The sequence below is a fragment of the Chaetodon auriga genome, chromosome 4 (genome assembly GCF_051107435.1).
Source record: "Chaetodon auriga isolate fChaAug3 chromosome 4, fChaAug3.hap1, whole genome shotgun sequence".
Taxonomy (NCBI): Eukaryota; Metazoa; Chordata; class Actinopteri; order Chaetodontiformes; family Chaetodontidae; genus Chaetodon; species Chaetodon auriga.
The window spans coordinates 24095889-24119238 of record NC_135077.1 but is presented as its reverse complement, the minus strand read 5'-3'; the positions used below and the strand labels follow the sequence as shown (position 1 = coordinate 24119238).

Sequence of the window (23350 nt, the reverse complement as noted above, 5' to 3'; positions counted from 1 at the left end):
ATCAAAACGAAGTTTTACATAAAATCATCCAAACCAACTGGACCATAAAATAAGCCAACAATAAGAAATTGTCAGTAAATAGTAAAATTAAAAGCAATAATAAAAATAGATCATAGACCAGCAACTATTTTGAAAAGATCAGGTGATGTTTTGTTGTTCCAGTTTGGGTTCCTGATAACATCTATCCTCAAAATACTGAAAAGGGAGCTTCATAATAGGACCTGTGGTAGCATCAAAATGTGCACCGTGGCAGGCAGCAGAGCACGTTGCTCCATGGATCATGGACACTGAGATGAATGAGCTGAAAGCCCTGCAGCAGTGTTCACAGGGATCACTTCATTTTTCTACAGGCAAAAACTTGAGATGTTGAACAAACGTCTACATGTAGTGACTTAAAATTAATCACGTTAAAGAGGAGCTCCACCAAGTCAGTTTCCAGGTCCTGGGTAGTACTACTGCATATGTGAAAAAAGTGTAAATCCATCTGTGGCTCCAGAGTGAGCTGCACAAAGTCGAATAAACTGCCTCCAGTGATGTCAGTTGGAGCTGAAGACTACAAGTTAGAACCTGAAAGAACTCCTCCGCTCCTCATCTCTGCTTGAGACGAGCAGCTCAAGGCTAGATTAGCCACCACTAGCACCTCCGAGCAAACTGTCAGTGGTCAAGCTGCATTGTGGGTGATGTAGGCGCCAGGAAAAAAGCATGCAACAACGAGGAAATCTCTGGTCATGATTAGAAACTTTATGGTACATAATACATAAAATTGTCTTTGGTTGCACTGCTCTGTTTGTGCTGCACCAAACTGATCATTTTTTAAAGTGTTGACGGTCAGTCTGACAGGGACGTAAGAGTTCAGTTCTAAATTGGTGGAGTATTATTTTAAGAGATCCTAAATACACATAAAATCTGACCTCTGTGCATCTTCACATCAAACTCATGAATCGCCACCACCATTCTCAAAGCGGGCGCCGAGCACCTTCCTGATTGACCAGTCACAGCAGCAGCAGCATCAGCTCCACCTCTGAATAGACCATGTGTCGCTACGAAAAGTTCAGCAGAGAAGCTAAATGAGGAGCTCTCTGCTATTCTCTGAATGTGTGCGAACACAGTCCTGGTTCATAGTAGGCTATCTTAGTAGAAACAAGGAAAGCAGCGTCGGCCTCATAGGTACACTTATTCTTTCATACACAATAAAGAGAAGGTGAAGATGACGGACTTAAACCCCCTCTTAATGGATTTAGTGGACTTACAACAAATGGGAATAAAAGTTAGAATGAAGAACACATCAAAGTTCAATTTCTTCTGCCTGAGCTGCTTTTATGAAATATGAAGGTGTTATGAATAAGGCACACTAGCCTTGCAACACTTGCCATAAATCTTCCACAGTGCACTCCGTGGCCTGTTAAGCACTGAATTTAATATCAGAGTGATTTGACACAGAAAAGAAGCTTCTTTTGAAGCATCAGTTCAAGGAGGAAGAGACATTATTTTCCAAGTCCAGTCAGGAACTGCTAATGCTAATGATTAACTCAGATTTGAAAAACAGGAGGTGACATGTCCATGTGATATCGGGAATTTGAGATGGAAACTTTCACGAAACGTGATTCTGTGTCTTCTTATTCAAAGTGACGTTATTCTTTGACACTGACTGCTTTATGTCTTCTCTGCTTTTTCTCATTTTCCTTTGTCTCTCCCACCTCAGGGAGACGTTAACGTCTCTGTAATGAAAGGCAGTGGCTAAAACCAGTCGACGGTGCTGCACATGGTACAGTTTTGAACATATTAAGTAATAGCAGGAGATCTAAAGGCAAAAAGAAGTACTGATTGTGGAGGAAGACGCTGGAGGATCATGTATGTAGGGGACTAACAAATACTACATTTAGGTCATTTAGATATTTTATTTTCTTACCCCATATTTTCATTTAATGTTGCATTTCATATTTCTGATTTTTATAAAAAGAAAAAGGAATCAAATATTTACTTCAAAAAGATGCTTTTCATGTTGACCGTGGAGGTGTGTTCTGCAGCCCTCCATGTCGACTTTGGAGTGGACATGGAGGGGCCCTTTGGCACGAGCTGTCGCCTGGTCCTCGTTTATGCATTTGATGGTTGTATTGGCTGAGATTGACTGCATTTTCCAACATGTCCTTCAAATTAAATGACAAAATCCGTTGTTTGTCCGTGCCCTTGAGAGCGACACAGATGTGTTTTCTGATCTGACGCTCCTATGGGCAGCACGGTATCATTGATGCCTTTCAAAACTTTTTCAAAACACTGTTAAAAACTACGTCTGTTATATAATTTGACAAAGTTGATTAAAAGTTGGTTAAAAAAAAAAAATCTTCTTTTTTTTTTAATAAAAGAATAAAATTTTGCACCTGTTCCCACCCTAAAACTTTTCCTACAGTCCTTTGGTCGATGCAAAGAGAGGAAAATGGGAGTTTGCTTTTCTTATTTTTAAAGAGAAATTAAACATCTCAAAAGAAATTCTTATATTATTGGCCCGATCAGAGGAAACACTAAGGATTTACACAAGCTTCATAGATACTTTAACTCATGTTTTAGCTCATCGGTTTGAAGCAAACATGGTGTATGTTGGTTAACAGACAGGAATATGTTTATATACGCTGTGCACTCCCACACATTCAACTGAGCACCAACAGGCTGGTTTCACAGTCCCCTCACACAGCCACGCTATCTATTACGCTCAGTGCAGATTCAGCTAAGTAGGTATTTCAATTGCCCTTCATAGATAACTTCTCTTGTTATTGGGTTCAGACATCAAAAAGAAGATACCATCTAGAACAGAAGCACCGCTTTAATCCACATTTCCACTCTCTCTCTCTCTCTCACACACACACACACACACACACACACACACACACACAGAGCGAGACAGAGTTTAGCCTCAGCTAGCTTTTACCTCACCTTGTAAATAAGATTAAAATGTTATCAGTTGTACCACCTGCACAGTGCTGCTCTGACTCGAACTTCAGATAGAACACATGAAGAGTAATCCTGAACATGAGAAACATATGTAACACACACACACACACACACACACACACACACACACACACACACACACAGGCATGGGCTAAAACAGTGTCCATAGAGACTTGTAATTATGACGTGTAGCTCTAATGGAGTGACTTTCTTAAAGAGTACTCCTCTATTCCACAGCTGCCAGACAAGAAGACTAGTATCTCTGCTGCGGTCCTGATAATTGAACAGTGAGGTGAAACACTGCCACCAAGCGGCACATTAAGACACTACAATAAAAGTGGTGTAAAACCTGACTGAGGTATTTTTGGAGGAGCTTTTTAATGATCATTTACTTTTAACAGTCAAGTGGGTAAATTTAGTCATCAGTCATGATACATCATCTAAGAACTGTCAGTTCTTCAGAAGGTGCAGTTTTCAGGATTTTAGCACAGCAATCTGAGCAGAGAGAAAGCAAAGTTCACCTGGAGGAGAAACTTTTTAAAACCCCTTGAAATTATGTTTTATGACCTTGTAGAGTCACGTGACCTGGGGTGGATTTACCAAAGACAATTACTCCTAAGTACTGATCTAAAGAGTTTAGGGGGAATTTAGGAGAAAAGAAGCTCTTCACTGAATGTGGAGAATAAGACATTTATCATCCTACACCTACTCACAATGAAGTGTGAGAGTAATCCTAAACAGTCTTAAGCGTGATTCATCACATGTGCGCTCAGAGCAGGAGGAGCCAATCAGCGGCAGTCATAGGCATGTTTTTTTTTTCCTCTTGTTTTATCTGCACAGCTTGTAAAACAAACAAAAACAAAAATAAAGACAGAAATAACCAATCAGTGAGCTGGATTTTCTCAACATCTGCAAATTATTATTTTTATTAATCCTTAAGAAAAAATAGCAGCAATTAACATGTCAAATGAACAACAATCTAATATATAAACACATATAATGGGATAAAATAATATGAAATTGGTGGAAATTGAAACAAAAAGACAACCAAACCAAATTTCAATAAATAAATAAATAAAACATAAAAAGTTGCACCAGATGAAGTCAATGAAAATAAGAGGCAACGGCTACACCATCCTGAACTCCAATGCTTTCACTGAAGCTGTGTGCTCATCTGTTTCTGTGCTGCCGCCATCTAAGATCTACTCTGAACAGACAGAATCACTTTTATATTTCATCTATGTCCAAAATTTGACTTTCTGCAGGCTGATAAATACCTGCCCTGATCCATGGTCAAAGATATAGTAAGTGCTGCGACGCTCACAGGCACGGTGCAATTCATGTGACGGAGGAATCTGAGTATTCACAGAATAAATAGTCATTTATTGATGAAAAGTGACAACTGACCTTTCTCTGTGCATGCTACATTTCACAACACACTGCCTCCTGTCCTTTAACAACACTACGACACCTTTGAAAGTTACTAGATTAACCTTTCTCAAATGCACAGAAGAACTTGGGACAATCACTTCAAAAGACGCCTAAACAAGAAGCATTTTTGCAGTCACAGCAGCTGTGTTACACTGCGAAGGAAACACTGTTGCACCTTCATCTAAATGAAACAAACACACCAAACGTGTCTTTTTTCCTCACTGGCTGTCCATCATCATACATCCAGATGAATCCTCTGGTGGCGTTTCAGGTTGCATTTCTGGGTGAAGCGTTTGCCACAAGCCAAGCAGCAGTACGGCCTCTCTCCGGTGTGGACCCGTCTGTGGGCCTTCAGGTTGCTCAGCTTGGTGAAGCTGCGACCACAGAGGGAGCAGCAGAAAGGTCGCTCACCAGTGTGAGTCTGCAGGTGGGCCTTCAGGTTGCTGGGGTGGGGAAAACACTTCCCACACTGGCCACAGCGCAGATGCCTGGGGCCAGAGTGAAGGTGAGAGTCTGGATGGGGTAAGGGGTTGGTGTGATGGGAGTTTGCGGACTGAAGTTGGGTTTTGATGCTGACCCACGGGGCGCCGGTTCGGTTATGTGCTGCGGCCTGTTTGTCACCCAGGTGAAGCCGCTGCACTGAGAGTGGAGGAGGAGGAGCGGCTTTAGACGTGGAGGGAATTCTGTTGAGGGAATTTAAGTTCACAGCCTGAGAGTGAGCTGTGGACAGAGCTGCGCTGACGCTGTTCAAAAGCGCGTGGGGGGGCTTTTTCATCGGCCGGTGGAGGTGCTGTATAGCAGCTTGCAACCTGAGACCTGTACCCACTTTGGAATGCAGCTTCATAACCTCCTGCACAGCGGCTTTATGGGAAATGTGGTTCTGCTTGAGCAGTTCCGAACTGACCCTGTGCTGTTTTACTGAACATGAGAAAGATGCCATCCCAGACTTTGTCGGCCTCTTTTCCTTCTGCTTGCTTTCCACACACCCGTCAGAATCGACAATGACCTCCTGCTTGATAGTCACACCCAGCGCATCACCGTCTTGAAGTCTTGCCAAAGGGGACGCTGAGGATGCAATCTGATCTCTGCCTGGGACAGCCAGAACATTGACCTCTGCTGTGACGGAGTTGGCCAGCTCGTGTTCCGTTTGCTGTAGAGAACCTCGAGTTTTAGCCGGATCACAATCCTCTTCTGCTGCAAGTCTGTGATTCTGCAGCAATCCAGCTGTTGTGACAGTCAGGCCTGCCCATCCACTGTCCACCTGGAGAGATGGATCTGTAGCCATGTGTGCTTCCTCCTGCTCTTTGTGAAAGACATATGCAGCAGAGATCTGTGGGTCTTGCTTTATGACGTTCCTCAATAAGTCCTCACTGTTCTCTGGAGTCTGTTTTGGTTGTGCCTCAGTCATTTCAGTAGTGCTGAGGGAATCAGGTCCTGCTTCACCTGGAAAATGAATGGAAACAGGAGTTACATCCATGCCTTTTTTTTTGGTAGATACTTCATGAAAAAGCAAGTTGGTTACTGCCACAGCTAATGCTGTAAACTCAGGATTGGTCTGAAAAAGTAATATTCTCTCAAAAAGTACAAAAATCTGCCAATGTAAGAGAATTGATAAACTTATCTATTTATTCCAGAAGTTAAGAGGTACAGAGGTCATGCATTTACAAAAAAAAATGCTCCTTGAAAGGACAAGATTTCACTGATGGAAAATAAATTTGAGAAACTGCCTGCATGAGAGGATGTTAACCTCTGTGTCTACAAGCCACAGTGGCAAATGAATTCCAAGGTCTCTGCACTACAGAGGAAAAAATGTAAATGTTCTTACATGATGGGCACAAGGGAAGTTATATTTGGTGGTATAACTGAAAGAACTGAACATCACTTTTCTTTGCACACATTACCTTATTGAGAAAACAGCCAAATGTGGCAAAATGAGCTCTTTTTGAATAGCAAAATGTTATGATAAGTGTGATACTTATGTTTACTTATTAAATGTGAGGAACAACAACACTTTACCATAAGAGCATAATAAGTGAAAACAGTATAAAAAATTTATATTAACAGATAACAGGGGTGTAACAGTACATGTCTTCATCCCCAACCATTCAGCGCAAGAGGCTCAGTTCAGTATGTGGCTTCCTTGTTCAGTACATCCTGTGACCCAAACAATTACCATCAAAATAGTCTACATATTTATTTCTACAGCTCACACACGGAGCAGAGATTGTAGAGTTTTACCAGCAAAGCTTGGCAGTGCACTAGTTGTTGCCAATCAGCTGTCTTGTCGCTGCATACATTTGTACTGTTACAGTAAGACTTACAGCCAACGACCCACTGTTGAATGTTTACATTTTTCAAAATAAGTGACAAAATGGTATTTTCTACATTTGTCGTTTTCCCTGCTGTACTAAAAACATATCTTGATCCCAAAACCAAGGAACTGTGAATTTTTGTACCCGTTACACCCGTATTAGATAGTCAAACTTAATAAGCAGTGGACATCGGTGACGCAGGCCAACACTCACCATCAAGGGTACCGCGCCACCCTCCCAAGTGCACAGAACAAGAGAGCGTACTCGCTTCTTCTTCCTTTACATCCGCTGCTGGCAACACATCTTCTTCTTCTTCTTCTTCTTCTTCTGTGGCCTAAATGGCACAGACAACACATCAGAGAATTCTGAGAATATGGTTTCATTGTGATTGGTTAGTTGGATGCTCTCTGCTGAAGTCTCCTGTCTGAACAGATACGCATAAGGCCTCTTAGAACAACACTGATGTAGCATCGCTGACAGTCTTGTGACCCACCAGTGATTCAGGGCCGGGGGCGGCTGCAGGATGATCTGCTGCCTCTGATGTGACTTCCTGTTGGATTCTTGTCCACCTTTCCACAGAGTCGCCCTCTTTCTTCACACCACAGTCCCTCAAAATGTCTGAAAAAGAGGAGAATTGGAGTCGTTTAAGAGAATGCAGTGCTTTATAGCTAAATACATACTGAATCTGCTTGGTCTCACCATCTTGCTGTTCTTCGGCCCTTTGTTCTGCGGCGTCACTGGACATTTCCACATCATCCTTCCCATTTTTCCCTCCATCTTTCGCCTCTTGGTCACTCAACTTCCTCTCAGCCCATTGCAGCTGAATCCTAAGGGACTCCACCTCCTGGTTCCTGCGCTTCACCTCCTCCAGGAAGCCGTCCTCCACCAACCTGGTGACCTCGTACATGGCTGTCTTCACCACCGTCTCCATCACATCCGACAGCTGAGTCTGGAAAGTGACAATGAGGGTGTCCAAGTCCGACATGATGCTCTGTCAGGATCCCGCGTCTGACAGCTGCTACACAACGGAATTCCGTGTGTTTGTGAGGAAAACAGAAGTGAGAAAGAAGGACTCCGCTGTGTTTTTTCCTTAAAAAAGCTACCACAAGTTGTTTAGATTGTACACCATTATCGTAAGGCAGTCTCTACTCAATGAAGCTGTGCATCCACTTGTTGATGTGAGTTTTTTGGGAAATGACAAATAAACATATTCACTAAAATACAGATGTTAAAAGGCTGAAATTACGATACCCGACGAGCTGTTTACTGACACGAACCGCTTTCATGACAGCTAGCCAGCTAACGTGCCTCCTTAGCTTAATGGTCGCAGTCGTATGCTAACTAACGTAAGCGGCGTTAACGACTCATTCACAGTGACGGACTACGTAAACCACAGTCAACCCTAACGTGTTGGTCTGGAATATTTGCGTTTATGGATACCACGAACAGCAACTCTTCGGCTAAGCACAGTCATGTGCACTAACCCTTTCACCGTGCTAGCCGTCAAACAATTGCTTGTGGTCCTTGTTTTTACTCGTGACGTCATTCACAGCGGAGTACGGTGGCCCAACCTGAAAACTGTTAACTGAATAACAAAACGCGTTTTCGTAAAATGAAAGCCAGAGGCCGCGGCAAGCACTTAATTAGTTAATACTCAATTAATTAACGCGCCCCAAAAAAGTAAAGCATCTCTATTGATGTGGAGATCAAAGGTTATTTTCCGACAAGGTTTTTGATATTAAAATTATGTGATACATCCACTTTGATGGACCCCTAGATCAGGTTCCCAATATAATGGATATGTTAACTTTGTACTTTCTTATCCTCCTGGGGGAAATTTATTAAATACATTTAGCGTACCAATTATTACATTTAGTAGTTTGTAAGGCCACAATGGCCACTGGTCAAAAGAGTAGTGCAGATGAGTCAGACTTGTGTCTGGGAAAGGAAGTTTTATACCACAGAAATAGACCCCGGCTGGTCCTGTAGAGGTTCAAACCAAGGAAGGCTTTGCTGTGAGGCAACACACATCACATTAAGTCACTTTGAAGGATGTTTTAAAATCTTCCTCTCTATCTAAACTACACTCTTCTCTCTACCTTCCATCCTTCTCCTAGCGAAAAGAAACGCAGAAAGATTTCTCTGGACACTCACCAAAGTCTTGATCATACCACCCTGATGTGGTACGACGCTCCTCATCTGAAACAACATGGATCAGCACTGGGTCGGCCTCTCTGCCTCTTCTCACTTTGCAAAATAAATCTTGTCCCTCTCATCTTAAGCACAGGCTCCCCTATGATTTTCCTTTTAGCAAACATCTCAAAATACTGAAGACTCAACATTCAAATATAACTGTGCCAGTGGCTGCCGGATGTATTCTGGGGGTTTCCTTAAAAAATGCATTTTAAAATGCCTTTTGTTTTTCCTTTTGCCACATGGAATTCACTTAACAGATGAATTTAATTATAGACTTTAATTCAAGAATGGACACTCATCATGAAATGAATCCTGTGAAAATACACACCAGCACCGAGTACTGCGAGTACTGTAACAGTTTATTGGAAAATAAGGGTTGGGTTCTTATACCTTGAATAAAAAATAGTAATAATAATTACGTCATGAGGTCTAATGACCAAAGTGTAATTTTCTAATAAAGTTGTTCCAAGGTCAAAAATAAAGTATTTTCAAGTGAGTTCAGTAATTGAAGAAAATGTAAATGTTAGAACAACTTGTGATGAAAATGGAATTAAAACTCATGGCTTTGGTGTCAACTGTTTCATTTACAGAAAACATTTACAGATACCATTTTCAGTTTCACTTTGAATCAATAGCATTACTCAGCCTTTTTCAATTTGATCTAAAGTGAGTCATTTTTTCAGGAATAAAATGCGCAGCAATAAATGAGTACAGATAAGTCGTATGTCTTTCATATGTACGTTTTTCATACCAACAAAAAGTTTTTGAATAAACACTGATGGACTTGGAATTGAAAAGTTATAAGAAACATAACTTTGGCTGATAAATGGCTCATAAATAAAATCATTCTTTTTTAAATCTGATATAACAAAGAACCTTAAATTCTCTGACGCTCCTTCCCAAAACCCTGGTTTTATAGATCTGTCATGTGTTTGCGTTGATGTGATTTCAGATGATCCAGGCGTTTGAAGCTGAGGCCACAGACAGTGCAGCAGTATGGTCGTTCCCCTGTGTGGGTGCGCTGGTGAACCTTCAATATGTCCGCCCGTGTGAAGCTCTTATCACACATGGTGCACTGGTGAGGTTTTTCCTGTGTGTGAATTCTCCGGTGTAACTTGAGATTCCAGAGACGGCTGAACTTGTTCCCACATACAGTGCAGCAGTAAGGTTTGTCACCTGTTTGACCGCACTTGTGTGCCTTTAGGTCAGAGAAAGAAGGGAAACCTTTACCGCAATGGCTGCAGAGGTGGAGCCCCTGCCCTGAGTGAATCCTCTGGTGGACTTTGAGGTTACAGGCTTGAGCAAAAGTCTTTCCGCACTGGGTGCAGGAGTATGGTGGCACCTGTCCAGTGCCTTTATGCGTCTGCTTATGGGCCTTTAGTGAGGCTGAATCAGAGAAGGACATGGAGCACTGATTACAGGTGTGTCTCCTCCCTCCTCTCCCTCCTGCCTGTTGCTGCAACCTCTCCCCCAGGTTTAAGGTGTCACTGTATGCATCTGATGGCCCATACATATCTGCTGTGCTGTCTAAAGATGGGTCAATGCGAATGCCCTGACCCCGCAGGCTCAACCTGCTGCCTGATTCACCAGACACAGGGTACAACATACTCGGGTCCTGTAGATACCCTTCTTCATTGATTAATAAACAGCTGAACTCTCCGCTTACATCAATGTTAGTCTTTGAGGGTGAGCCTGCAGGTGAATTGGCCCCACCCCTTCTAGTTCGTGGAGCACCTGCTTGGTAAGCTTGATGCTCAGCTCCTTCTGGTGCTTCCACATCCTCCTCATAGTGCCCCATGTAACTCAGATCCTCACCCAGGTGGGATGGTGATCCTTGTAAACCATCCAAATTGCCCATGTCCATCATATTGCCGTAACCAGTCTTGTCAAAGCCACCCAAGTCTTCCATACCATACCTGCTCTGGAAAAGTGGTGCAGATGGATCACCAGAGTGTCCATCTTGGCCTGATTCTGGTGTCTGGTCAAAGCCAACTTCCCAGTTCATGTGGCACTTTGGGATCTTCTGGTCACGTTTACTGGTCCCCGGCAAACCTGATGCCCCTGTTTCTGACCAATGAGAGGAGTAAAAGGCTTGTAAACAGCTATGGATATATTGTGAAAGGGACTACAATGACACAATGACCTGGATCTATCTGCATGTATGAAGAGACTCACCCTCCATGTTGACTACCCATCTCTCCTGGGACTCATTAGTTTCTGGAGTGACCTGAAGGGCTTCCTCCTTGAGCAGTCCATCCAGTTTTTCACCCTGTACACCTGGAGACTGGCAGACAAGCCAAAAGACACCATAAATACAGGACATTTAACTCTAATCACCTCTGACTTGATGCTAAAGCATGTGAAAGTTAGACAAAAAAGAAAATACTGAAAAGTATTACAGAGATTACTTGACTCCTTGTATTTGTGTACAACAATGAAATTGCCATTGACTGTGCTGACAAACACATTTCAACCATTTAAGCCTAATTTATTGAAGCTCAAACAGCGTAATAGACTGTCCTTTACCTGTGGTGCCTTCATGGCACTGTGGGCGTCTTCCGCTTCATGACGAAGTGTCTCTCCATCAGTACTCTGGGAGCTATTTATCTCTTCTTGCAGCACACTCTCCTGTTTAGGACTTTTGTCTGTAACAGAAGACAGGGAAAATATTTTTGAGGTTTTGAGAGCATGGTTACTTCCATTTGCATTCGATATTTTAGAGTTGCTCAGATGGGTCAGACTCTGATGGGTCACTGCATCACTTTGAGATACTTAAAACAGCAATAACTAACATTCTTATGGATCAAATAGTGTGAAAGGTGTCGTTCCTGGTAATCAGCCCACAGAGAATTATCTGCAGCTCCCCACTGCTCTTCAAACCTTTATGCTGACACTCAGCTCATTGTTTTGGTTTTCTGGCCGGCAGCTTTACTGTTTTGGTTCACCACCACTCAGAGCATAATTTTCAGCCACAGCAGGGCAGCTGTAATCAGCATGAAGTTCCAAAAACTCCATGTACACATGAGCTGGCAGAGACCAAAAACAGCTAAAAGGATAAAAGGAGAGCAACGATTTAACTTACGCTCACAATGCTCCCAGAAATATGTCAGTGTTGGGTTTACAGCTGCCTCTGCCCTCAAGTGGCCAAAAAAAATCATGTTTAAAGCAGCATGTCTGAATTTGGCCACTTGGGGGCAGCAGAAACAAGCTGTAACGAAAACATTTGCTTACACAGCGTTTGCCTATTTCCACATCCAGCAGACATGGAGCAACATTAGCATTCATTTGGAGTCATATAATAAATGTAAGTTCAATTTTCACTCTTGTTTTAGTTCTGCTTTGGTTGCAACAAACTCCTGAGGTTAATATCTCTAAAGTACCTCTTTAGTTGCTGGCTACTCCTCGATGTTCACCAGCTCATTATCAACTTAATCTGTAGGCAGTTTGGTGCTGGGCAGGTAGTATACAGTCGGTTTAAGAGTGTTTTCTCTGAACTGAGCTGCCTGCCTGCCTGCCTGCTGTGACAGTGAAAGATGTGAAATGCTCTGCAGAGCAGTGGTAATTATCTGTGGGTTTGTCACTATGAGCCATCCCTTCATATTATACATAATATCAATATAAAATCAAATCAAAGTTAGACTCTTTGTTAATACTAAAATATTGATTGGAACAGATTTAAAGATACAATATTTCTGCATTAAAATGAAAGACCTAGATGGTATATTTTGTTAAGTTGTGTACTTACATAATCCCAAATGTTTCCAACAATGTTCAGACGCAGAGAAATAAGTATTTTTATTCAAGGTAAAGGTGCATTTCATTTGGTCACCTGTCACTATAACTTCCAGGGGAATATGGGAAACAACAGATGAAACGTCAGCGAGTGTGATTATTCATAACAGAGCAGGCGTGCAATTAGTCACCTGTGAAACAAAATTAATATTGGGAATTCACAATGGTCGAATATGCAACCCTGAATTCAAAGGCTGGGATGCTGTGTAAAACATAAATAAAAACAGAATGCAATTATTTGCAGACAAACTGTGTTCACTGACAACAGTTTTCCAAAGTGTTCCTGAGTCCATGCAGTAACATCCTTTCCACAATCATGCAGAAAAAGTGGTGAACCTCTCTCCATCCAGGTGTTTTTGGAGCATTCCACATCTTTCCCAGTCTTTAGTTGCTCCTGTCCAAACTTGTTTGAAATATGTTGCTGCATCAAATTTGGAATATATATTTACAAAAATCAATGAAGCTGATGAGATCAAACACTAAATATATTGTCTCTGTACCGTTTTCGATTGAGTATATGTGAGAAAGGATTAGTAGGTTTTACACGTCGCCCCAACTTTTCTGGACTCCAGGTGGTACATGAGTAATCTCCAGACTGACCTGTGGTTCTGGGTTCCTCCTCACTCGACACTCCAGCTCTTCCGCAGTCAATACATCTCCCCCTCCGGTCTGCCTCTCTGTCTTTACGTCGACTCTCTGACCACTTCAGTCGCCTCTTCAGGGACTCGACCTGCTCCCTGCACCGTGTTACCTCTTCCAAAAAACTGTCCTCCACCAGCCGAGTGATCTCATACATGGCAGCTTTGAAGACCGTTTCCATGACACCAGAAAGTTGGGACTGAAACGTTACTATAGCTTCGGCCATTATGCCAACAACGTGTGGAAACTCTGGCGAGTTTCTTTTTATTTTCAGTAAACCGAAGAGTAAGCAGCTTTCGACTGGCAATTGCAATAGAGTGGCATTTATCGGCCACAGCTAATGTCGGTTTCTCTAAACTGGATATGCCAGTTTCTTCAAGTCGGTTTTCAATGTAGGCAACGCTTAACAGGTCGTAGGCGTATAGTAGTTGGTTCACGTTAACCGTTTGGTTTCCTCCATCACACCAAAACCGATGTTAAACAAACAATAGGTCGCAGGTAATGTCAGCGTTAGCTTACTAGCTTGCAGCACTAGTTTTGATTCAGAGTTAACGTTACAGATTCCGATCACTGTGTCCTAAGCTATTACAGCAAACATAAAATTGCCGTATCAAGCATGCATATAGTTTTGCGTTTGGTGCGAGATGCGTTTGGTCGTAACAGTAACTAATTCGACTGCTTCGCTTTAGTGTAACGATACAAATTGTTTTCCGTGGAGCGTCGCATTTCCTCTTGATTCCGTAAACAACCGCATTTCCGAGGTTTAAAGTACAGGTCGCGAGTTGGGACAATCTTAATCGTTTCAGCTGTCTAAACGTCTGCGAATGAATGACGCTTTTTGGACAGAAAATAGTGTATGGCGATGAATTGCGCACACAAACACAAGGTTATTGTTTCTTTACTAATTGTATATATACAAAAAACACACTTTGGCATTTAAGTGGCTCACTGGATAGTGTGCTCAACTCCCTCCTGAGGTGACGTGCGTCACATAAAGCGGATATCGCGTCTGTCTGACAAGAAGCCATGTTGGACAAGTAGCTCAGCACGAAATACTTCGTGTTTAGTAAAGCTACAGTGAATATAGTGTCAAAAGTTGATTCGTATTCAAATTCGGATGAACGGTTAACCATACCAACATGTCAGCGGATGATTTTCAGACGAAGTACGCTTCTGTTATGGATAGCATGCTCAAGAGTGCTATCGCGGAGACCACGAAACTTTTCGAAACTATGGTTGATGAGCTCAAGGCAGAAATATCCAGAATCAAGAAGGAGAACGAAGACCTCAAAACAAGATGCAGTCGATTTGAGAATGCGAGCAGCCAACCGACTTTTTACACCAGAGAGAGTGAGCCTCTTCCTGGGCGAAGCGACCGCTGTGAGAAACGTGACACAGCTGTTCAGTGTGGTGAGTTCAAATGCCCAGTTACCCACCATCAGCTCTTTAGTCTTTACAAATATAGATGTCTGTTTACGTGAAGTTTGAACTGAAATTATGCGTGGAGTCGTGTTGTATGCGATACTAACAGGAGCTCCTGTCTGCTGATGTAGCAGTCACGTTAGCTATGACGAGCTTTGTCTGTTCTAAAGCGTGGGATCCAAAACAGGAGGGAAACCATATTGTGCTAGCACTAGCTTAGCCTAGCTTAGTTTCCTCTCAAGCGCGTGGACCTAAATAGCAGAGACACCATACCATGACATCAACATCAACAACAAAGTGTACTAAACCGATGACAAGTAGTATTTATTCACAAGATCACGAACGAAGAAAATATAGTATAATGTTGATTTCTTGAATTAATTGTACGTCTTACATTCACCGTCAGATCGATTTTGGGGTTCACATGGAGTGAAATCACATAGTCTTATATAGGACTGAAATATGTGATAATGAAAATTATAATTTTAAATTTAAAAATGTCTTTATGATAGGAGCATGAAACATTTTACAGACTGCTTTCTGATGGGTGATAGTGAGCACTTTATTGCATAATCGCGGGGGGTAACTGAGACAGTTAACAGAATGTGTGTTGGAAACCTTTTTGACTTGGAAGCACAAAACCCAAACAGTCGTAAAACATGTATAGCAACACAAACATGCCAAATGATGCAGGGAAAAGTGAGAAAAAACAGCTGACGATTCAAAATGTTAAAGACAATCTCATTTTCAATTTGTGTGCAGATGACACCCAGATTTACTTAACTTTTGATAGTCCTCAATGCACGTGTTGCACTTATGCATCCTTTATACATATGGCTCCTGGTCTTTGCCACCTGAGCCCTATGACTCTCTCTCTTCTTTTTTTTTTTCTTTTTTTTTTCTTTTTTTGTCAATGTTTTTACCAGGAGTTAGACCAAACATCATTTGGGTATTCATCAGTTAGAATGAAAACTTTTTTAATTTTATCACATTCAACATCTTAGTCTTTAGAAATCACCAGTTGTCCTGTTATTTTGTGTTTGTGTTTACAGACCTTGTTTCTTTCTGCACAATGCTGGTCGAGCAGGATCAACCATTGAGACACTCGTCATTGCAAAGCCAAAAGCAACAATGCAGTCATGAGGAGATGGAGTACGCTTTGCAGGAGCACAACTATACCTATGGAGGGGGAAATGCTGAAATGGCATTTATACTGGTCAAACAAGAGGTGGGTGTGTGTCCTTTATACATATGGCTCCTGGTCTTTGCCACAAACACATTTGTTTTCCCCCTGTATGACTTTTATGATTCTTCTCTACAATCTGTTTTGAAGCAAGAAGAGGTTGAGTCCACTATGTTCTGCAGGCAAGTCTTGAGTGATAAAGCAGGTGAGGAATTAAAACTTAGTTTTTCTGAAGTTTTCAACTAATGAGCAATCATTTTTAACATTTAGTATAGCCTACACAGTTTGGTAAGCTGTAAATCTCAAAATTTTCACCTTTTTGTTACTTATGTTTCCTCTTGGCATCTCTATCCCTTCTGTGCCTAGATTCACCATGGGCCTCTGCCTGTGGAACTGAAAATCAAGGGCCTTTCATTAACAGGGTATGTTCAACTAGAGAAATACCCTTGTCTCAAAGACATGAAGAGACTCAAGTGGCCCTGGAACTGCCCTCTTTGGGAACATGTAGTGGTTTACAAGATGCCCAAAACCGGTCATCGGAACAAGAGCATTCAGTGGTCATCTCACTCTCTGCAATAAAAGATGACCTCGAAGAAGAGTCTGAAGTCAATCAGAAGATATCAGAAAGTGGTTCACAGGGAGAATTCAAGACATCTGAAAAACACCAATTGGTGGTTGCTCAGCCTCATGAACCCCCTGAAAAAGAGCAGCAATTAGTGGTCCCCCGACAATGTCAAAGAGAGAGTGAAATGTTAGTAAATGAACAAACTGACATTACGCAGCAACAAAATGCAGATGTGCAATCTACACAGGAACAGTTTGCACAAACCAAATCACTCAACAATGGACAAGCATGTGGTGAATTAGAAAATGAAGTTGCAGAAGTTGGTAGTCACCAGCCTGACTTGTCAGTACAATGTAGAAGAGGACAGCAACCAAAGAAAGCAAAACGTCTGAAACCAGTAAAAGAAATACTTCAGTCATCATCTGATATTCCAGCAGAGCAAGAAGTGAAAAAATCCCCTGCAATAAGAGTGGAAGAGGTTGAGGTCTCATCTGCAGTTGACATAGTTCATATCACTTCATCTGAGTCTCCACAAACATGTCCAGTTCAACCTAAAGATCCAAACATTGCTTTAGAATGTGTGGAGAACACTGAGGTTGGTTCTCTGGTAGTTTCAGTAGCATCTTTAAGTAGAGGATGTTCATCTGAAATGGAAAAAACACGCAAATCTCGACACCTTTCCATGGTTATGGAAGAAGGGACTATTCAGACTGCATCCACTGAAATTTCCTCTGCAATTGAAACACCTGCTGAGTCACCACAAGCACTACCAGTTCAGTCCAAAGACGACAACACCTCTGTAACTCTTCAGGATGCAATGCTGTTAGTTGAAGCCATGAATCAGTCAATGGTAGAAAATACATTCTCCTCTCTACAATTAATGGCAACACCTCCTCAGGCCCAGTGTGTTCCCCATGTGGGTGCCCTACAAACTGTGGACGAGGTCTCAGCTGAGCCACCGCTTCCTGTTGAAACTCATGAAGCTATAGGTACTCTACCCATAACAGAGCTATCTGCAACAACACAGTCGACAATAGAGGAACTTAGCGGCCCTCTTCAGACTACAGGTACCACACCAACCAATGAAGCTGAGGCTGACATGAAAGCGGTCTTTTTATCCAAAACAACAACATCTTCAGTGCCCCCACCAGCTGCTGCAATTCAAAGAAGTGTGCACTCATTTCATCGACACCATCCCTATCCTCTGATAACATTGGTAGCACCCAGTAGACGGGGTAACACAGTACCTCATAAAATAATTGTTGTACCAAGATCAGTATCCTCATTAATGCCTCATAAACTTTCAGCACAGTCTACCAACCAGCTTCCAGCTGTTGTGTCAATAGTAGATGCTGCACAAAATAATAGTGTACTTTCTACAGCTGCAGGTTTACCTCTCAGAGCACCTTCCTCTTTCCCGGTTTCTCAGAAAACATTGTATGTTACGTCGAGCAAATCACTTCCTGTTGTCAGACCATCAACCACCACCTCTGTAGACCTGCAGTCAGGGAGTCTTCTACCCCCCCAAAAAACAATTAGAATTCCAAGGCAGGTGTCAGCTGTAGCATCAAGGACACATCAATTACAGACCATTGTTCTGACAGCACAACAAGAGTCCAACAAACCATCATCTCCTGTTATGGTGTCACCGCCGCAGTTCATTTTTTCATCACAGGAGTCAAGTGTTTCTGTTGGTACACAAACAGCTTCAGGTAAAGTGCTAATAAAATCGTCTCAAAATGTGGATAATACACCTGACAACTTTGAATCTCCCAAACAAACTGCCTCTGTTTCTGAAACAATAAATGCCCATACAGAAACCTGTTCCAGTTTAAGTATGTCAGTTGGGCTAGTGCCACCCTCCAAGTCTCCAGCAGTACCACCGACTCTTGAGCAGCAACTGTCTGCCGTGGTCAGATTGACCAGACTCCCATTTCCAATATCAACCAAAGAATCAGTCTTTGTCTCAAGACTACCTCCAAATGGATCTTCTGACTCTCAGTCCAGTTTGAAGAAATCATGTGTTGTCATACCAACACAGCCACCAGAGACGCTTGTGCTATCCACCGACATTCGTTCCAGTTTAAAAGAAGCTTCTCTTGCTGTGTCTGCAAATACCTCTCAGATGTCAGAAGTGCCAGATGATATCCAAGAGAAGGCATCATTGACCGCTGAAAACTGCATCCCTCTGGAAGAGTCACCTAGCAATGGGTATTTTCAGCCATCTACACCATCCAAGGTGTCACAGCCAGTCTTTGAGAAATCTCCAGTGGCCATCAACATGACTGAGTTTTCAGCTGTATCTGGTACAGCTGCCGAACGTACTTCTAATTTGGATGAGGAAATCGGCATTGCAGCGCAAGATGGTGTATTACCTAATGGCCCATCTATAGAAGAGAAACAATCACCTGCCCTCATACATCTAACCTCCTCTGCATCCAAGGACACCTCAGATCCTCAGTTACAGATGTTGAAAACCCAGTTCCTGCCACAGCTGGCAGTGTCACCTGTTGAGCAAGATACAAAAAAGGTAATACAATACTCCTCAGTCTGTTAAGCAATATGATTGTTGTGGGGATAAACATATTTACACTAGTTAATACATATTCAAGGAGCCTGTAGTGGGCACATAAAGGAAGGATAATCAACCAGGGTTGTGACAGTATTATTTTTAAGTCACCTTTGTAATAGGAATGCACACCCCAGCAGCTAGGGGGTTAACCACTATTTTAAGTTATCTAGTTTTTTTGAAAGTTATTTTGAACCTGAGTGAGAAATTCTGGAATTTCAAAATCAAATTTCTAGATTATATAGGTACGATTACATTTTATAAATAGCACTGAATGCTCATCATGTGCACATGAATGTTATTTCATATTTAACTCCTACAAAGGGTATTGTGATTGCTGTGCATGTATTTTTTTTGCTAAATTTATTTATCTGCTTTCCTTTTTTTATAGACCTCCTGGAGTGACTCAATAGATGCCAGAGCTTCTTGTGCAGAGCCCAGCACTAGTGACAAGAAAGGATTACGGAAAAAATCCCTTATGGCCCAACTTCAAAGTCACATCAAAATGCACTTCCAAGCTAGAAGAAGTGAAACAAATCCAGAACCACACACAGAAACCGAGACTCACGCTGTAAGCCCTAAGAAGTCTAGATCAGAAAATGACCATCCAAATGATCAAAACATAACTAGTGAACCTATTCCCCTTAGCCCCAAAAACCCAGGAGTACTTGAAGATGTTACATCTTTGAAAAAGACAAGTAATGACCCTACTCCCATTATTCCTAGGAGATCTGGACTATGTGTAAATGTTGAACCCCAGATGACTGTTAATGAATCATCTGTCAGTTTGAGGACTGCTGTGGCTAATAATGAATCAGCTTCTGTGAGTCCTAGGAGGTCTAGCTCAACTACAGAAAGTGTGACCTCCAAAAAGATAAAACAAACTTGCGTGCGTCTTAGGAGAACTGTTTCAACCAGAAATGGTGCTAGCCCAAAAAATACAAATAACAGTGATAGCCCTAACAATATTAAAACTAACTCTGTGACTAAGAGGACTAGTTCAAGTAGAGATGGTACTAGTCCTAAAAAGACTAAATATACCTCTGTTAGTCCTGGGACATCTGGTTTAAGTAAAATCAGTACTAGCTCAAAAATATCCACCAATGAATCAACTTCTGTCAACCATAGGAAGTGTACCTTCACTAAAGATGGTTCCAGCACTAAACAGAATAAAAGAGAATCCAATTCAATCAGTCCCAGGAAATGTAGTACAACTACAGATGGTGCTAGAACTAAAAACACCAAGAGTGAGACATATTCCCAGAGTGTCAGGTGGCCTAAATTGGCTAAAGATGGTGCCAGTCCAAGAAAGGCTGGGAAATCTGCTTCACCCAGATTAATTCAAGATGGTACTTGTCCTGAAATCAATCCAAGAGTGGTGAACGCTAAGTTATCTAAAGCAGCAGATGCCAAAACAATAGCAAAAATGAAAAATGCCAAGCAATCAGAATTGCAGAATGGAGCTAAAACAAGCCAGTTAGCAGAGAATAGTGCTAGCTGTAAAGCTGTAAAAAAATGTACAGTTAAAGCTGTGTGGACTCCTCCGAGAATGCCCACCGGTAAAACACTCCCAGCGGGGGAAAAGATGTCAGTGCACTTTCCTGTAAAGAAAGAGACAGTGTCCCAGGATCGTACAGTAATTTACCCTCCGAGTGTTCCTCTTCACCCTATACCTGTCAAAGCACCACCTGTTGTATCACCATTACAGCCTTTATCAGTCATTGGTAGGCGTCTGCTCAAGAACCAGTGTGGGGAGTGTGGTCGTGTCCTCAGCAGCAGTGTTGCCTTGGAAAGCCATGTTAGTCTTCACAAAGGTCGGCGACCTTTCTCGTGTACACTTTGTGGGAAGCGCTTTGCAGACGCCAAGGGACTTAAACGGCATGGGCGGGTGCACCGCAATGGTCGCATCCATATGTGCCAGAAGTGTGGCAAGGGCTTTGTCTACCGATTTTGCCTCACCAAACACCTCCAGATGGTGCACAGCAGGATTAAACCTTTTGTCTGTCAGATGTGTGACAAGGGATTCTTCACAAAACGAGACGTGGAAGCACACATACGAGTCCACACAGGAGAGAAACCATTCCATTGCAACCTCTGTGAAAAAAAATTTGCAAGGAGGGTAGAACTAAATGTGCATTTAAGGTGGCATAATGGGGAGAAGAGACACTGGTGTCCATACTGTGGGAAAGGATTTTTAGACTTTAATAACCTGAAAAGGCACAAGTATACCCACACAGGGGAGAAACCACATTCCTGCCCATACTGCCCCAAGAACTTCACACAGTCAGGCCACCTGAAAAAGCATGTTAAAAATGTACATAAAATCCAATAAGAGATGGACAGCCAAGATGCCACCCTGTTCCACCCCATTTCCATTTGTAACCAAACCAGAGTTGGTGATGATTGTTGGAACAGTGAAAGAAAAAACAAGAAGGTTTTGGTGAGCTTTGTTTTGTTTCTGCCGAGTTTGAATTGTGTTTCATGATGATAGAATTTGACGTTCTGTAAACGTAGTGTGATGGCTTTGGCCATAAACATAATATGTGATAGGTATTTCTCCCTTTTGTCTGGGACATTTAAAACTTCCAGGACATGTGAACTGGCATCAATTGGAAACTCTGCACACAGTGTCACTTTGATTGAAAATAAAATGTATGTCAAGCTGAAATCTGCAAATAATTAAATTTCACAGTATAGGACATTATTTATTGTGTAATTTATAGGTATGTAGATCTTGTAAAAAGACATGTTTATGTTATAAACAAGATCACCAATGTCATGTCTGTATTACATAAGGAGCTGAAGCAAGGAGGCAATTTGCACATTTTAAAGACCAGAAGATGCACTTCTAAAGCAATATTTAAGTTGTAAAAATGTAAATTTTGATTTTTAAGTTTATAGATTAAACAAATGAGATTTGTAATAATTAAGTTTGTAATAATTAGAGATGCTCATAGTTGTGTTTTGGAGCTTTGAACAGAGCCAGCCAGCTGTTTCACCTGCTCTCAGTCTATATGCTAAGCTATTCTAATCGTCTCCAGGCTCCTTATTGAATGCACAACTATGAGAATGGTTACTCAGCAAGTAAACAAATAAACTAATTCACCAAATGTCAGAGTAATCTCTTAAAACCATTTTTTTTAAGGGCACTGCGTGCTCTTCACTTGGTAGAAAAAAGTGGAGATTTGAATGATGATGATTTCTGACAAACTCAGGTTGGTTGCTAAGGATTTACATGTGGAAAATTGGCATATCTTCTTCATTTGTTAAATCCAAAGACTATTAACTTAATTCCTTCAAAAGATTTGTGAGAACACACCAAAACCAACTGCCACAAGATGTAGATTTGTAGTAATGATGTCAAAAAATGCTGTGGTTAACCTCAAGTAGCCTTTATGATGTACATCAAACATTGAGGTTGGAAAGCAGCTTTAGTGTAAACATCTGTATACTAGAGCTCTCACATTTTTTCTGTCATCCGTTTTTTTCTATTGGTTTATCACAGTTAACCCACAATTTTAGAATATTGTCAGCAGATATAACAATTTCTTGCTGTTGTGATGGCACTTGAAAAATTCTAACTATTTCCAGTGTTTTCACAGTAGAACTGAAAAGCAAATATATGTTTCCAGTTGTTACAGTGTAACTTTGGAAGATATAGTAGATGTATGAAAAATGATTGAATTGAAAGAATTGTTTTGTAACTGTAAATGGTTTTGGTTTGAATTGTTAATACAATTTAAGTTCTTTATTTTGCTTTTTCTTTCACTGCATTGCTTTTCCCTGCTGTTACAAAAACAGCAGTGAAAAGCAAGGGTTAATCGTACTGAGGGGTTGTCCCCCCAAAGACATACAGAATATATCTCTGCTTCCTTTCCAGTACAATAGAAGTTAATTGAATTTGAACACAGTTCTGTGTTTTTTAGAAATAGTAGAGTCACAGACAGCTGTATTTTTGGTTTTCAGAATAATTTCTACTGCAGATTTTGTCTATAAAAGCCCTCACTCCACAGCAATATCATTGTCTCTTCTGATTTCATTGTTGCATCCATTCTGTCACACTTAATGCTCTCAGGTTCTCTGTCCTCTGAAGGTGTGACCCTAACTGCCTTTAGATCATCTACCCAGGGCATGTCTATCCATTTATTTCAAACTGCAACAAAAAACAAAACCTTCCAAATCCTGCCATCTGGGGAAAAAAAAACAAAAAAAAAAAAAAAACAGAGACATTGGTTACACTTTAGACAAAGAATGTTTTTATTACACAAAAATGTAAAATGTGTCCATAGAACAGA

At 41.5% G+C, this 23350-nt stretch overlaps 2 protein-coding genes across 2 annotated transcripts; one reads left to right on the top strand and one right to left on the bottom strand.

The window, feature by feature from the left end:
• Positions 1–3843: 3843 nt before the first annotated feature.
• Positions 3844–14091, bottom strand: LOC143319064 (uncharacterized). The gene is made up of 8 exons (XM_076727634.1): positions 13278–14091; positions 11412–11530; positions 11061–11169; positions 9802–10952; positions 7389–7680; positions 7183–7307; positions 6903–7023; positions 3844–5820 (listed from the first exon to the last, which is right to left on the bottom strand). Exons 1-8 carry the CDS (start codon positions 13540–13542, stop codon positions 4613–4615), a joined length of 3390 nt encoding a protein of 1129 aa, XP_076583749.1. The 5' UTR covers positions 13543–14091; the 3' UTR covers positions 3844–4612.
• Positions 14092–14154: 63 nt separating this feature from the next.
• LOC143319192 (uncharacterized) lies at positions 14155–23071 on the top strand. The gene is made up of 5 exons (XM_076727906.1): positions 14155–14726; positions 15791–15966; positions 16072–16126; positions 16288–19016; positions 19447–23071. Exons 1-5 carry the CDS (start codon positions 14456–14458, stop codon positions 21385–21387), a joined length of 5172 nt encoding a protein of 1723 aa, XP_076584021.1. The 5' UTR covers positions 14155–14455; the 3' UTR covers positions 21388–23071.
• The last annotated feature ends 279 nt before the right edge of the window (positions 23072–23350 follow it).